The 17,071-nt window shown below is 41.4% G+C and overlaps 1 protein-coding gene across 2 annotated transcripts in view; it reads right to left on the bottom strand.

Annotated features, from left to right (window-relative positions):
* C4H4orf50 (chromosome 4 C4orf50 homolog) overlaps positions 1 to 17,071 on the bottom strand; it is a 77,801-nt gene that overhangs the window by 56,054 nt on the left and 4,676 nt on the right. For both annotated transcript variants that reach the window (XR_011903580.1, XM_072336589.1), the window contains exons 4-9: positions 15,322 to 16,017; positions 11,587 to 11,701; positions 10,686 to 10,816; positions 8,163 to 10,367; positions 7,633 to 7,734; positions 6,241 to 6,387 (exon numbers count right to left, since the gene is read on the bottom strand). Coding sequence is in view for 1 of the 2 variants with exons in the window: in XM_072336589.1 (XP_072192690.1) it covers positions 6,241 to 6,387; positions 7,633 to 7,734; positions 8,163 to 10,367; positions 10,686 to 10,816; positions 11,587 to 11,701; positions 15,322 to 16,017 (3,396 nt within the window). In the remaining variant the exon portion in view is untranslated. The remainder of the gene's footprint in view (positions 1 to 6,240; positions 6,388 to 7,632; positions 7,735 to 8,162; positions 10,368 to 10,685; positions 10,817 to 11,586; positions 11,702 to 15,321; positions 16,018 to 17,071) is intronic.

Here is a 17,071-nt window from a genome sequence, read left to right as displayed (position 1 = left end):
TCACATCATTCTGGCTGCAACTCATTATTGCAACACAGGCAAAACCACAAATAAGATATTTTCATGCTCTTCCTAATCAAGCAAGTTTTCCATGTGCAGCATTCTAGTCATTTGTGCTTGCTTTTTATCAAACTTCTTGGCTCCCTCTTGTGTTAAGAGAATAGAACAATAGTGACTGTTGGACAAATCAAGGTTGATTAGATCAGTTTGTTTTTTCTCTCATCTTTTCTCCTACACACACAAACACACGCACACAAAAAAAGGATGCTATATAGGAAATGGAAACACATCCTGGCTGAAGATGCTTAATGGAAAAAGAAGTGGGGAAAAAAATGCGTGAAGTTTAAAGGCAGAGAAGGATCACCTTCTTCCCTCTGCATTTTGCTGGCATGCTAAAAAAGCACAAATGAGCACACAAAAAGTGATTTAAGGTTATGATGTCCCAGTTTACAGTAACTGCTGTTCAAGCTCCAAAACGGCAACAAACCCAGAAACTGGGAAATAACTGCAGGATGACTAAACCCCAAACTTAACGTATTTAGTGTGCATTTCATCCAAAAATCTTGTATTCGTTTTCAAAGCTGCAAGTTATATTCCGCTTCCTTCCTGCTCACCCACATAGTTCTCCCAACTCCTACTAATATAATACAGTTCAGAAAGACACCAGAGCATTCTAGAAAATTTCCCCAAATAATCTTATGCTAAATGATGCTTTCCCTGTTAGCAACACCAGTGAAACAAGAAGTCCTACATGTAACTTTAAGGTATATTACCTGCACCAAAGACACAGAAAAGGTTAGATCATATCTGAAGGAATTCAGATAAACAGATTGATATTTATTAAAAAGTTTCTTAAAAAAAAAAAAAAAAAAAAAAAAAAAAGTGAAAAAAACGTTTTAATCTTTCTTAAAATATGGCTAATTTCGATCCAAATTGATATTTGCTTTATTTTACCAATAAGATCTACATCCTTTGGTTAAGATATAATGGACTTAAGTCATACAGATTAGTTGATCCATCAGAGAGTGTAACTGAAGGATAAACTCATCTCTCTGATGTATGTATGCTGCAACTTTGACCCTAGGATGATATATGCGTGTATTTAAAAAATTGATATTAATTCTACAACAAAGATTTAAATCACAGAATCACAGAATCACAGAATGACCCGGGTTGGAAGGGACCTCAAGGATCATGTAGTTCCAACCCCCCTGCCTAGCAGGGCCACCAAACATACATCTTTACTAGATCAGGTTGCCCAGAGCCCCGTCCAACCTGGTCTTGAACACCTCCAAGGACGGGGCATCCACAACCTCCCTGGGCAGCCTGTTCCAGGACCTAACCACTCTCCTAGTAAAGAACTTCCCCCTAACATCCAACCTAAATCTTCCCTCTTTTAACTTAAAACCATTTCCCCTAGTCCTGCTATTATCAGCCCTTTCAAAGAGTTTGCTCCCCTCCTGGGAGTAAGTTCCCTTCAGGTATTGAAAGGCTGCAATGAGGTCACCCCGCAACCTTCTCTTCTCCAGGCTGAACAAACCCAACTCCCTCAGCCTGTCCTCGTAGGGGAGGTGCTCCAGCCCCCTGATCATCTTCGTTGCCCTCCTCTGGACCCTTTCCAAAATCTCCGTATCTTTTTTGTACTGGGGGCTCCACACCTGGACACAGTACTCCAGATGGGGCCTCACAAGAGCAGAGTAGAGAGGGACAATCACCTCCCTATCCCTGCTGACCACCCCTCTCCTGATGGAGCCCAGGATCCCATTTGCCTTCCGGGCTGCCAGAGCGCACTGCTGGCTCATGTTGAGTTTCTCATCTATTAGGACCCCTAGGTCTTTCTCTGCCGAGCTGCTCTCAAGGACAACTCCTCCCAGCCTGTACAAGTGCCTGGGGTTCTTCCGGCCCAAGTGCAAAACCTTGCACTTTGCCGTGTTGAACCTCATTAGGTTCACCCGAGCCCAGCTTTCCAGCCTGTCAAGGTCCCTCTGAATGGCATCTGTTCCCTCCACCGTATCGACTGCACCACTCAGCTTGGTGTCATCAGCAAACTTGCTGAGGGTGCACTCCATTCCCTCATCGATGTCATTAATAAAGATGTTAAAGAGCACCGGTCCCAAGACAGACCCTTGAGGGACACCGCTCGTTACCGGCCTCCACCTGGACATAGAGCCATTGACCACCACCCTCTGTCTGCGGCCTTTCAACCAATTGCTTATCCATCTAGTTGTCCACCCATCAAATCCACTTCCCTCCAATTTGGAGATGAGGATGTGATGGGGGACCATGTCAAAGGCCTTGCTCAGGTCCAGGTAAATGACATCGGTCGCCTTCCCTTCGTCCACCGACGCCGTCACTCCATCATAGAAGGCCACAAGATTAGTTAAGCATGACCTTCCCCTGGTGAAGCCATGCTGGCTGTCTAGGATCACATGCTCGTTCTTTATGTGATCAAGCATGTTGTCCAGGAGGATCTGTTCCATAATCTTCCCAGGCACGGAGGTGAGACTCACCGGCCTGTAGTTACCCGGGTCCTCCCTGCTCCCCTTCTTGTAAATGGGAGTGACGTGACCCTTCCTCCAGTCATCCGGGACCTCACCTGACAGCCACGACTTCTCAAATATGATGGAGAGCGGCTCAGCAACCACCTCAGCCAGCTCCTTCAGGACTCTGGGATGCACGCCATCTGGCCCCATAGACTTATACTCATTCAGTCTAAGGAGGCAATCTCGGACTTGCTGTACCCTTACAGTGGGGAGGGATTTACCTCCTTGGTCCCCACATAGAGGTATGGGGGTGCAAGACTTAGGGACGTGAAAAAGACTAGAGTCCTGGCCACCAGTAAAGACCGAGGTGAAGAACTCATTCAGCACCTCAGCTTTCTCTTCATCTGTTGAAGCCATTTCTCCTTTTAAATTTACCAAAGTAGGTATGTCCGTTTTGGCCTGTCTCTTCTGGCCAATGTACCTGTAGAAGGTTTTCTTGTTGTTTTTCACGTCCCTCGCCAAGTTCAGTTCTACCTGCGCCTTGGCTTTCCTGATCCCACGTCTGCAAATCCGGACGGCATCCCTGTATTCTTCCCGGGTGACACAGCCTTGTTTCCAGAGCTTGTACACCCCTTTCTTCACCCTCAGTTCTCTCAGCAGGTCCTTGCTGAGCCATGCCGGTTTTCCACCTCTCCTGCCCACTTTCTTAATCAGGGGAATGGAGATCTCTTGTGCTGCCAGGAGGGCATCCTTGAAGAGCAGCCAGCTCTCCTCAACGTCCTTGTCTTTGAGGGCAGCGTGCCAGGGGATCTTGGCCAGCATTCCATTGAGTAGCTTGAAGTCTGCTCTTCTAAAGTTCAGCGTCCTGGTCCTGCTCTTTGCCAGGCCCACATCACTTGAGATCACAAACTCAACCAGGGCATGATCGCTGGAGCCCAGGCATCCTCCAACCTTGACGCCTCTGATGATCTCCTCAGCGTTGGTGAGCAGCAGGTCCAGCAACGCTTGACCTCTGGTCGGTCTGTCCAGTACCTGAACCAGAAAGCTATCATCAATGGATTCCAAGAGCCTTCTAGAGCTCTTGCAGCTCGCCATGTGGTTTTTCCAACAAATGTCCGGATGGTTGAAGTCCCCCACCAGGACAAGAGCCCGTGAGCCAGACGCCTCACGCATCTGGAGCAAGAAAGCCTCATCAGCAGCCTCCCCTTGATCAGGTGGCCTGTAGTATACCCCTAATACCAGCTGACCTTTATTAGTCCCATCTCTAATCCTAACCCACAGGCTCTCAACCTGTTCTTGACTGTTTTTCATGGGGAGCTCCTCACAGTTTATCCAATCTCTGACATAGAGAGCGACTCCCCCACCCTTCCTACCTCGCCTGTCTCTCCTAAAGAGTCTATAGCCATCGATGGCAGTATCCCAATTGTGGGAGTCATCCCACCATGTTTCTGTGATAGCAACAATGTCATAACTTTCAGAGTGCATCACAGTTTCCAGTTCCTCCTGCTTGTTACTCAGGCTCCGTGCATTAGTATAAAGGCACTTCAGCCGGGCTGTCCGTCTCACCACCTTCATAAGCGATCCAGGATCTGCTAGAACAGCAGCATCCCCAGCATCCCCCTGCCCTACTCCCTCCTTTTGCACTTTGCAATCATTGCCCGCGGAGTTCGGTACAATCCCTCGAATGAACCGTTCAACCCCAGCAGCCCTTGTTTTGCCCCCTTCCCCCTTCGTTCCTAGTTTAAAGACCTGTCAATGAGTCCCGCTAATTCTTCAGCTAATACCCTCTTACCCCTCAGGGACAGGCTGCGTGCATCAGCAGCCATCATGCCAGGTGCAGTGTAGATTGCCCCATGGTCAAAAAAACCGAAATTCTTGTGTCTGCACCAGCTCTTAAGCCATCTATTTAAGAGATGGGTTTTATGGATCCTCCCTGTACCTGTTCCTGACACCACGGGCGTAGAAGAAAAGATCACCTGCACCCCGGCTCCTTCAAGTATTCGCCCCATTCCCCTGAAGTCTTTCTTGATGGACCTCAGGCTTTCCTTGCCAACTTCCTCACTGCCAGCCTGAATTATTAAAAGTGGATAGTAATCTGAAGGCTGAATCAACCTAGAAATTTTCTTTGAAATGTCCCTGACCCGTGCCCCAGGAAGGCAGCACACTTCTCTGCGGGTAGGGTCGGGCCGGCATATAGGGCCTTCTGTTCCTTGCAGAAGGGAGTCACCTACAACAATCACCCTTCTGTCCTTACGTGTAGAAGCAGTCTTGAGGCTTCGGGGTGACCGCTTCACCTGAGGCAACTTCAGGGGTGCACCTGCCTCCCCACTCTCACTAGTCCCCCCCTCAAGTTCCAGGGCCTCAAACCGGTTTTGCAGAGGCACCTGGGGAGCCGAGGATGGTCGGGGTGGGGGATGCCCCTTCCGCCGAGCAGGTACCCGTTTCCACTCCTCCTCCCTTCTCAAATTACTGCTGGGGGGAAGAGAGGACAGGGGGCTCGCTGCAGTGCTGCCAGCTGGCTGGTTCCCCTTTACCACCTGTGTATGAGGTGGCAGGGACTGACATGCTCCAATAGGAGCTTCGGCTGAGTGTTGAGAACTTGAGGCTGAGAGGGACTGACACCACCAGTCGATCTCCCTCTCACACTCTTTTATAGTTCTCAGCCTCTCTACTTCTTCCTTCAGGTCAACTACGAGGCTGAGCAGGTAGTTCACCTGGTCGCAGTGAACACAATCACTGCCTCCCTCACCCAGCACTGCAAGGGCCAGGCTCTGGCACTCAGTACAGCCAGAGACCTGCACTCCAGCATCTTGGGTTGGGGGCTCAGTCTGTGTTTCCGCAGACATTTTGGCAGCAACCTTCCTATGAGGCATGTGCAGGACCTCAGTCTGGGTCTCTGCAGTCCTCTTGGTTGCTGCCTCCCGTTTCTGAGAGATTGGGACCCTTGTCTGGGCCTCCTCAGTATTTGTCTGGGCCTCCTCAGTATTCCTGGCAGCAGCCTTTCGCCGGGGAGCACCCATGTCGAAGCAGAATACTTACCACAGCTGAAACAGGAAGTCAAGAGGTGAACCAGCCCTGCCTCCTCCTAGCTGTCTCTGGTGGGCAGAGACTTCACAGAGACTAGGTTGTTCCTTTTCTTCCGTCCTTTTCTTCTCTCCTCAAGGCTTTTTAAAGAAGAGGCGAGGGTGGAGAGCCGTTGCCTTGGCAACGCCCCCTCCACGTGTAGCCTGGGAACGCCCCCTCCACGTGGGCCGCTCTCTCTCGAGCTGCCGGGCTGTTCCTACCTCGGAAAGTCCCTGGATGAGGGAAGAGCCGAGCGAATCCCCTGGACACCCCGCGATAAACAGCCTCAGCTCTGCCAGGGGCAGCTCCGAAGCAGCGAACCACGGCGATCAAAAGGAACCACGGCGATCAAATCAGACAGGGAAGTAAGAGCTAAGTCAAACAACACAGCAAACCTTCCGCTATGGGTGATCTCATTAATTCACCCAAAAGTCCACGTCAGAGAATTATTCTGGCAAGATAGAATTCTAAAAAAAATAGAGGTGACTAAAATGCCCATGGAAAACTGAAACATTGGATTATCCAGTAAGAGAGATGGTCAGCCTAACATAATATCTCCTCACTTTAAAGTTTACATTTGTACTGGCTCTAAACTTGCATCAAATCTATTGCCAATAACAATAATAGATGTCTCAACACCAAGAACTCCTGTCCAAAGGAATATGGCTTTTCTCCACTCTATTTACATACATACCACAAATCTGCAGTGCTGCTTTCCAAGAGTTTTGTCTTCAGCTTCTTGTTTAAGACAGTCTAGTTCTGAGAGAACATGTGTTAAATAAGTCTTGATTTCTTCATATCTTGTTTCAGCAAAGCCAAGTTCCCTGTACCATTTCTGAGCCTAATAGTAAGGTTAAAAAGCAAAATTACTGAGTGTAGTTAGTCTAGCAGTGATAGTGTTTCTCAATATTGCCTTGCAGACCAACTTACAGACTTGAACATAGTCTGCAAGTTTTAAATTGTTAGAGCCATGATGAGATTAAATTTTTAAGCTGATTTCTAAATTTGAAGTCACCTTGAGTGCTCTGAATGAAGCTTAAAATAACAGTCTGAAAGCCATCAGAGCAAAAAGGAGAGGAAGTGGTAAAAAAAAAATCCTTAAAAATGTCAAAGTGAAAAATGTAGCAGAGGAATTTAAAGCCTGTACATTTACCTTTCTATTACTTCCGAGATTCATTTTCCCTACTTACACACATTAACAGTCATATTGAAATGAACAAACACGCTCAATATATTATTGACAGCAAGATCCTTTCTTCATTATTTCTTCCTTCTAAAATCAAAGGTTTCACATTCTTTTAAATTAACAAAATAAGTTGTAACACCCAAAGAACTAGAAGGGCCCAAATTAATCAGACTTTTTAAAAATACATAAAAATCAAATGATGTATTTACATGTAAACTCCAAGGGTCTGGAGTCTGTCCCTAATAAGGCATCATTCAATCTCAATCCGCCCCTGCACTGCAGGCACCTCATTTGAAATCAGGGAGGTTTTACATAGTGGATGCCAAAGGATGGCCATCTCATACATCCACAAACTATAATCATACTACTCCTTTATATTCCCAGTGTAACACTTGTTATTGTTGATGTTTTTCCACAGACAGTCTATGTGATGCTAGTTACTGTGTGGAACAGCCCCATAAATTCAAGCTTGCCATAAAGCAATATCATTAAGATAAACAGGTCATGGAGATTGTGAAATAAAAATAGGAATATTAAAGCTAATGTGTTAGGAAGGGCACAACGCAGAAAGCTTAGCTTCCTCTTTTGGCATTAAAACCACAAATTTGCTGTACAGAGGCACAGAACTAGCTCTCTGTTCAAACAAGAATTTCCATGAGATGATTACTGTTACATAGATGTCAAGAGATAGGGCATTGGGCATGATTTACATTACCATTTGGTATAGCAAAACCACTTGGCAGAGTCAGATCTTATGTCCCTTCTCCTCTACTTCAAAAATTACTTTGAATTCAAGTTTGCCATAATCCTCAGGGCTTCTTACTCTTCATTCCTAATGAGAAGGAGGGAGGACAGAGTTGGCTACAGCAGATATCTTGATTGCATCAAAGAGGAACTTACCTCTTTTTTTGATTTTTCTAATTCCTTTTGCCGTGTTTTTAACTCCTCTTTTGTCTTTTCCAATTGCTCTTCCATCACACTGTAGCTTTCAGACCTGCTGCCCTGAAACAAATGGAGAAACAGAAAGATGTGACTTCTCCCATCCATACACAAAGGTTCACACATTTTTTAGTGAAAAATATATGGTTTCCTTTCATCTGACTTACAACAAACATTTGCATAAAATCAGAATATTAAAGATAAGTCTTTCCCTGTTGATTATTCTCAATTGAAGTAATAATTCTGCTGTTACAAGAACATTGTAATCTCCATAGAATTTCACTGTAATATAAGATTCATGTTTGCAGAAGAAACAGTTGTGAAAATGAATATAATTAAAGATCTTGTCTTTAAGTATACATTTCACAAAAACCAGAACAGCTAAAAGAAAATAAACCTTATCAGAATAGAAGTTAGTAAATGAACATGTTTGTATTTCCTCCTTTCCTTAGAAAATCCTGTTGATAATACTCATTATTTTTAGTATTTACCTCTTTTTTGTGGAAATAGCTGAAAGGGTCTCTTCCTTCTTCTTCAGTCTGAGTTACGCTACATGCTGTTTTAACTTTCATTGCCTTAGCACCATATTGTTGAGTTTTATTTTCTTCTTTTATTTTTGCCACCTTTTCCTTTGTTCCCAAACTGTTTTCTTTTTGCAGATCCTCGTAGGTGAAACCCAAAGAAAACATCAATTCTTTCAATTTGTTATTTTCTAAAATGAAGTCTGCATTTGTTTTCTGAAACTCACCAAGTCGTTCTGCGTTTTCTTTTTTAATTTGGTCTATAGCTCCTTTCAAAGCATATTTTTCCTCCTGCAAGACAGAAATAGTTTGATAACAGCTAGTTTTGCACTCCTGAAGTTCTGAGACCAAGGCCCGGTATTTGTCTTGTTCACATTTTATTTCTGCCAAACTTCCCAATAAATTTTCTTTTTCACCTTCTAAAAGAGATATTCTTTTTAAGTTTCTCTCTCTCTCTTGCATTAATTCATTATATTTTGCTATGTAGTTTTCCTTGTCCTGTAATAATTTAGCTATTTCTTTGAAGCATCTTCTTCTTTCCTCTCTCAGACCAGAAAGCAGCTGGAAATATCTGATTTTCTTTCCATCTAGAGGTAAAACACTCTTGGGAAGTTTATTTGATTCAATTGTTAATGAGTCTTTCCCCAAATTCCTACTTTTCCCTTCAACGTAAGAGAGATTCTTAGAGATGGTTTTAGCAAAAATTGTTCCTGGGCTCTCGGTATTTCCTTCTGACATGTTAGAACATTTAACAACAATTTCATCCTCATTAAGTAAATTCTGAAAATAAATGATGTTATCTTCATCAACTTCTAAAGCATACTGAAAATACACATTCATGTCCTCTTCCAGTGCACACACCTTCTGAACACATCTCTCATTCTCCTCTTGTAATACACAGACCTTTTTAAAGTAGTTTTCTTTCTCTTGTGTCAGTAGAAATATCCTCTGTGAACACATTGCCACTAATTTTTCCAATGCATGTGTATTCATATTATGGTCATGAACCACTGCTGGTGGTGACAGGTGACAGAAATACTTGGAAAAATTGTTCTCTGGCAGTAACTGCTTGCTTAAGCACAGTGATCTCTTCTGCATAGGAGATAATATGTTTAGTGGATAACCCGCTTCCTCTGACCAAAAACATTTCTGAGCATATTCCATGTTTTCAGCAGCAGTTTCCTGACATGAGAAATTCTTCTCATTTGATTCATGTAGATTTAGGGACTGGACTTTTTTTACTTCCAGTCCAATATTTCTTGAAGGGTTTATTTGGGGAGTTGTCTTCTGAGGTTTCTTCTCTTTCCCTCCCATTTTCATCATGTCTCCATCTTTGCACACCCTCATCACATCAGAGACACAGATTTCTGAGAGTCTTCCTTGTTTCTCCACTTGCTCAGGACTTCCTCTGAAATGCATCTGAAAGTCTTTCACATCAACAGACATTTTGTGGACACCTTGTAGACTACTTTGTTTGCCTTTGGCTTCAATTCCTTGCTTCTCAGGCTTTACCAAACCACTCTTATTTAAAACATCAGAATTTTCCCCAAAAACAGGGGTTACCAGTTGTACTTGGGATTTCTCATTCTGTATTTCTTCTCCTTTAATTCTCGGTCCAATGATTTTTTGGTAATATTTTCTATCATGAACACTTTTATCTGAACTTTTATTCTTACTTATGCCTTTTGGTAGAATTAAATTCTTTTGCTGATGTTTTTCCACTCTGTATTTTTGAAGAAAGGATGCAAAATTTTCACTCACAGAGCACGGTATTTTTCCACAAAGATCTGTAGGAGGTTTATCAGAAGAACCTTCTTCTGTAACAACACACAGACCATCCAAGCAAAGATTGGTATTTGCACCACTGAAATCCAACCTCCTCACTTTCTTCACTGTTCTGACAGCTTCTACCTCACGGCTTTCTGGTTTTAGCAAGATAACATTGGGTTTGTTTCTCATCAAATCTTCAACCACAGAAACATGGAACATTTTTGCAGGTAGATGTATAGCTTGTTCTTTTGAGAAAGTAAGGTATTCTTCACCTTTGTTTCCTTCACTTGTTTCACCATTAGGTACATTTTCAGAGCAAGGTGGAAGCAGTCTTGCTGTAGGATAGCTTGGGGTACATCTAAACAAAGTGAAACTGTCTTCTGTACTTTTTGCTCCTAGGGTGACCTGGTAATTGCAAAGAAGATATGTTTCAAACTGAAAAATATACCCCAATGGAAATAATATTTGTTTATGGACAAATGAGAAAAAATATTGACACGCGAAGTTGTCAAATAATTAAAGATTTGAAATAGAATAAAGGTAAAAATAAGAAGGTACAAATAATTACTCATTTTCTTGGAGCACAAAATTATTCACCTTGAATAGCACCTTAACTAGATAGGATTTCAAATGCTTTTGTATTCATCTTTAAATACACCAGCTCTTCTTCTCAACTCACTGATTCACTGTGCTCACGAAGAGAGAATTGCAGGAACTTCTTACCAGTTTGATCTCAGCTAAACCAAGTTCTTCAGCAGCATTTGCAAAGGTGCTGGAATTGTGCTCCAAAACTGGCAACAGTTCTTGTAGTTGTTTTGCCTGTTTAGGCCTATCACAGCTGTATCCTGGTGCTTCTGTTATGGTAAAGCACAGGGTAAGTGTAATGACACTCACAGACATTTACATGAAAAACAAACCCCAATATTTCTGAATAGACATTCTGAATGGAAAGCATTTTGGTAAGAATATACCCCTAACTACATTCTCTAGCAGAAGGGCATACCATGAGTGATACAGAGACAAGGATGACATTAAGCAAGAAAACATATTTCATAAGACAAGTATAAAGCTCTAAATTGAGATATATTTAGAGATTGCTTCCCCACCCTTCAGTTCTTAAAGGCTTTCAAAATGAAATGAACACCTCATTACACTGAGTAGAGAACAACTCATGTTAAACATAAAGGTTAAACATAAGGGCTAAAATATTTGGTGTGGGTCTGTATTTGTCTAATCTGCAATTCGTCATTAAGTTCACATTAATTTTAGTTGTAAAATTAACTAGATACAATTTGCCAACATCAGACCTTTCGTGTAATGTTTAGTCTAAAAAATAAATGTGACAGCTGTGCAGTGCTCCCAAGCACTGTAGTTCAGTCTAAACTTGAGAAGTATCGCCTAACTTCTCAGCCTCTTGGCAGCTGCAGGATTTGCTGAGGAAGCTCACATCTAAATCTTCATGTCATACAAGTGAATAGCTATTCTTCCATGTTCCCAAGATACTATTTCCAGATGAGGTTTTTGGAGCTGTTTTGCCTTCTAAGTCAAGCACACCACATGAAAGAAGTAATCTTTACTTTAGCTGCACAGAAATGAAATTAAAAATTGGGGCTCATTTTCATACCATACTCCGTGGCATGCAGCAGCACAACTGGAGTTTGAGCAGCTCTGCTTCTCCGCTGATCTGAGATTGCTCCCCTTTTCTGGTTTTGAACACCTTGCTGGTGTAGGTCTCTGTTCTTGATGGGAAAAGAGGGGAAGAAAATAAAAAGCAGATTATAAATACACCATTACTAATATGAGGGCACAGAGGCACACAAGTTTCCTTTACTATTTTCTATTAACATTCAATAGACCAATTATTTCAGCAGAATTGCTGGTAATTTATATACTTTTCTCATTTCAACATTTTCCAGTAAAAATTGAGCTTTTTTGACCTGACCCTCACATTTCCTTGAGACTCTACAGCTACTTAAGGAAGAATATCTGAATAATAACTGTGCACAATATGTAGGAGCACAGAACACTAGCAAGGCAGAGTCTAATTGTTATGTTGTTTGTTAACATTTTGGATGCTGGGACAATTTCTGGTGCAAAGCAGATACCCTTAATGTCTGATACACTGCAGATCATGTTTCACATGTGCCATGCCTATTTTTAGTGAATAATCAGGTTTGATTTCCTCAACAAAAAACATAATTGAGGGTGTAGCCAAAGCAGCAACAGAATAGAAACCAAGAGAGTCATTTTTGTGTTTCCACAATGCTTTGCATCAAATGCCAGCTGAAAAAAACCTCAGCAGATCAGGACTGAGCTGCAGCTTTATTGTTACACGCAGATGGAAAAGGCAGCAACTTAAAATGAGTCTGCAAATGCCACTTGGTTTTCCTCTCAATAACCAACGAGAGTAATTTTAATTTCAGCCCAAGCCATATCCTGCATTATTGTGCCCTATCATACAGAATTGTAGAATCACCAAGGTTGGAAAAGATGTAAAAGATCATCCAGTCCAAGCATTATATCTTTTCTGGGTGGTGTGATCTGTGTGGAAACCACAATAACTCCAGATGTCTCCCATCTTTTTCTCAGTCATAATGAAGCTAATGTTAATTCTTTGGAGCATGTTCATTCTTTTCATGCAAGTTTGCCTCTATTTACTCCCAGATATATTTTCTTTACTAATATGGGGGTTCTGGCAGAAGACTGTTATATAAAATGATGGAAAACATACAATCCTTGAATTCCAGGAACACCACAGCATGAAACCAAACCTTCAGCTCTCATCTGAGAGTTGTAGAGAAGTGTGCTGCTTGGTGTTTCTTAACTTTTGTTCACCAAGATCTTGAATAGACCCCTAATGTGCACATCTAGAAATTTTCTGATATAGAAAGACATCAGTACATGGTACTAGCTACTTTTTTGTGCATTTTCCATCCAGTCACAAGCTGCAGCTGGAACACTGCAGACAAGATTCTGGAAATTTAATTTTCTTATTAAATTTATGTGACTACTCCCCCATGAGATTCAGTTCACTTCCATGGTACCAGAGCAAAATACCCAATTGAGTTAAATAATATTGTATTAATATACAGTAATGATCAGGAGATAGTTTTCAAGTATCATTGATAAGCTTGTCATTTGATACGATATTTACTGAGGAATATCAGATATTTGTACTTCTTATGGGTCTGATAAGCCTGTCTTCACAAATGACATTTTTCCTGGCTGCAAAATGGCCATATGATCCCACTCACTCTCTCGGTGAAAAATGATGTATCAGAGTCGTTCCAGAAAAGCAACAGCATGAAATTTTTTCTTGTTATATGTATAACTCCTCATTTTTAAAGCTGGTGATGGAGTATGATGAGCTTAAATAGGATTTTTTTTCTATTTAACTATTTTGGCTTGAATACCACAAGACCAGTGTAATGAGGTTAGGAAATTTTATTAAGTGCAACTAAAATATGAGTCTAATGGGAAAAAAAAAAAAAAAACCCTCTTCAGTTTTACAATAGAACACCAGAGGTCTCCCTCCTCCTTTTAGAACAGAAATTGATTTTTTTTTTTTCCCGACTATTTGAAGGCACAATTTTCTACTGGAAAAATCCAGGTGAATGTGTAGCAGTCCTGAAACCAAAGGAAAATACAAAATACAACCAGCAGTGCACAAGGTTTGATGCTGCTGATGCTATGTAACACAAGGAACACAACCTACTGCGCCTCAGAACAAAATACATTGACTTAAGATATACTTTGGCACATTTGTTAATACCATAGACTGCCTAGCTCAGTAAATTCCTAAGACAACACAGCTATATGTCAATACTTGGAATAAAAATGGTTAGAAAACTTGGTGAAGGAAAAAAACAAAACTTTTCACTGCAGTACGGAATAGAATGAAAGAGACCACAGCCCTGTTTCTTGAAGACGTTCTGCATCAGTCTTGGGCAATTGGTCATCTTGCTCTCATAACTTCAACTCAATATTTACTTTTTCCCTTTCTCAGATTTTTGGAAGTAATTCTTCACTGCTTATTCTCTGGTTCTGAAAGCCACCATCCCCCCTGATTTTAGCTGGGCAGTTCCTTCACAGTGCTCTTGGCTGTGGTATCTGTGTACAACTCAGTGCAGCTCCTTCTAAATATATCTTAAGCAAGGGACATTTTGAACCTTCATTCTTAAGAAAAAGTGAACTCATTAGGGTAAAGCCCCTGTATCAGTGGTTCAAGCTTACAAAAATAAGTACAGCTGCAAGTCCTTCTTCCAACCCAGGGCAGCCAAGGAGAAAAATGGCAACATAGCTTCTAAGATATCCACAGAGGTCACACATGCTGCCAGTTCCTTCAGAAGGATCTTAACATTCTTTCTCTAACTTACCTGGGACTAAAGAGTTAGAAATTGTACTAAATCACTATGCCTATAAAGATGCATTCAAGTACTAGGTTGAAAACTTCATTTCTTTTAAATTTTATGGACAGAGGGTCTTCTCTACCTTCTCCCAGTTCTGAAGTGCTCACAGTGTGTTTGTTCTCCTAAACTAAAGAGGTTTTGATTGTGTTGTTACCTCCCAGTTAACTGCACGTAATATTGTGAGAGTTCTAGGAATATCAGGTCACAGTCTGAATGGGTAGCTAAGCATGAGTCTGAACTGATTTCACTTTATTAACAAGTCTTCAGAATAAAAATACCATCTATCCCAGTGCATAAATAATAAAACCTTGTCTGTGTCCTCTCCATTAAACTATTCTTTGTCAGCAAAATGAATTGGCAGAAGCTGAATGTCATATTAAAGCATACGTAGAGCTTTCCCAGGCAGTACTGGAGTGAACTGCTTGAAGCAAAGAAATCCTATTCAATGTATTCAGAGCACATCATAATGCTGGGGAGCTGCAAACCACTGAATATCTCAACTCACAGACCTGAATATATTATCTATCTTCCCTTGTGCTCCATTATCCAGAAAATCTCATGAGCAAGATTTTTTTCTCAGCTGTGCTTTTTTCCTTCAGCATCCGGGCATGAATAAGATGTGAATACTCACCCAACCATGCCTGCACTCTTCAACTGAATGGTGTCCATGAGGCAGACTTGATCATCACTTGAAAACTTAAGGAAACAAGGTTTGTGGAGTGCCTTCAATATACACCTAATAAAAGCAGTAATGTACTGAAACCTCAGCTGCTGATTCCAGTTGGTGTGAATTACGCACTGAGCTTTCAATACATCCATAGAAATAAAGGGAATAAATATAGGAAGGAGAAAGCCTCAGGGTTATATCTTCACTGAATACCTAATGAGAAGTGTAATCTGGGTTGATATAAAAATAAAACTTTATTGCACTTTGCTTTACTTTTACTTACCAGGTCAGTAATGTTGTCTGTACTTTCTGGTCTTTTAAGCTGTGAGTCCTTTTCTTCTTTCTTTTTTAGCCTCACCCTAGCTTGATATTTTAAATCCTTATTTTCATCCAAAAGCTTGTTCACTTGTTCCTGTAGGTTGATTTCAGATATTTTCAGATTATAAACATGATGACAAGATTCTTCTAATTTTCTCCTGAGAAAGTCTTCAGTGTCCTGGGAGCACTGGAGCTGAGTCAGCAGGTCTGCTCTTTCTCTCCTGTTGTCCTCCTCTTTATCCCTTAAGAACTTCAGATTTTTCTGAAATGACTCAAAGTGGCTTTTCATGTCATGTTCCACATTTCCAATGGAGTTTTTCAATTCTGTGAGTTGCATATTAGACGGTTTACAGCTCTGTGTGCCTTTGGACACTGATTCCAGCTTCTTACGGAGACACCGTGCCATTCCCTCTCCTAACTCGGACGTCAAAAGAGCAATATGGGCACTGAGATCTAGCACTTGCTTTTCCAGTCTAAACACCTCACCCCGAAGGTAACACTCACTTTTTCTCAGCACTGTTGTCTGTTGCTTCTGCCTTTGTTTGTAGTGCTCAAAATACTCAGATTGGCTTTTTACTTCATTTTCTTTTGTCTTCAGCTGCTCCTGAAGCCAATGTAATTTCTCCTTTTGTTTCTTCTCTGACTTCTCCTGATTTTCAACCTAAAATTTTGGTGATCTGTACAGTTAACAACTTCATATCGAATCTAATCTTCTCTTATCTTTTTTCTTAATTTTGCAATAATTCTACCCCTTTCTCCCCCTGAAAACTTGGGAAATATAGGAAATAAAACACAAAACAAGAAAAACACCTCAAACCAAAAACTACCCACTTTCTTTTCCATGTTCTACAAAGACTATTAAATCAAAAGAAACTTTGAACTGAAATGCATACAACCAGCTCTGAACAACACAGTAACATATTCTGTACACTGATATTGGTATGGCACTGAGATGTTACTGACAGAGAAACCATGGTTCTTTTGAATAAAAGGGAACAAACACTCTTATAAGAGACCAAGTTTTTGCCCTTTGCCCTTCCCCATACCTGTCAACTGTCAGTTCCTTTTATGAGCCCATGGTAAAAGAAGAAAGGAACAGATGCCTTTTGAACCAGTTTCAGAAAGACTTTAGTATTTTGGTTTGCATCAAACTGTGCTTGAACACAGAGATGTACCGAGGTGAAAGAGGTCAACTTAAGGCAGAGAACGCTTTCGTGATTCACATGCTGCCCTTGTACAGAGCCACCAGTATCACATTGTCATTATGGCAATATTTAAGCAAGACTGAGGCATTGAGACATTGCTGTATTCTCTGCAGCTGAGCAGCTGTATTTTGTACAGAGAACAGGCTGCCATGGTTGTGTTGTGCTGCTGTATTATGTAAGGTGGGGAACGAAAAAGAAAACAACTTAATGTGGGGTCAGAGGAATAAAGCCTAACTTATGGAAAAAGAATGTGTTGACTTGGGAGCAGATATCTCAAAGTTCAATGGCTCAAATGGCAGCAATAACAGTTTTTTTGTGGGGTTGTTTTTTGTTGTTGCTTTTGTTGTTGTTCATTTTTTGACAATGCTGTCAAAACAGTTAGAAAAATAGAAAGTGAGGCACAGAGAGAAAATAGTTCTTCTCATTACTCTGGTTTTACAAAATGAAAATGAACAAAATGAAAGCCTGAGATGATACATTGCCTAAAAACAGCCAGGTCACTGAAGAGGC

The sequence above is a fragment of the Excalfactoria chinensis genome, chromosome 4 (assembly GCF_039878825.1).
Source record: "Excalfactoria chinensis isolate bCotChi1 chromosome 4, bCotChi1.hap2, whole genome shotgun sequence".
Lineage (NCBI taxonomy): Eukaryota > Metazoa > Chordata > Aves > Galliformes > Phasianidae > Excalfactoria > Excalfactoria chinensis.
Note: the sequence above shows the minus strand (reverse complement) of the source record. Positions and strands in the feature narration are given on the sequence as shown.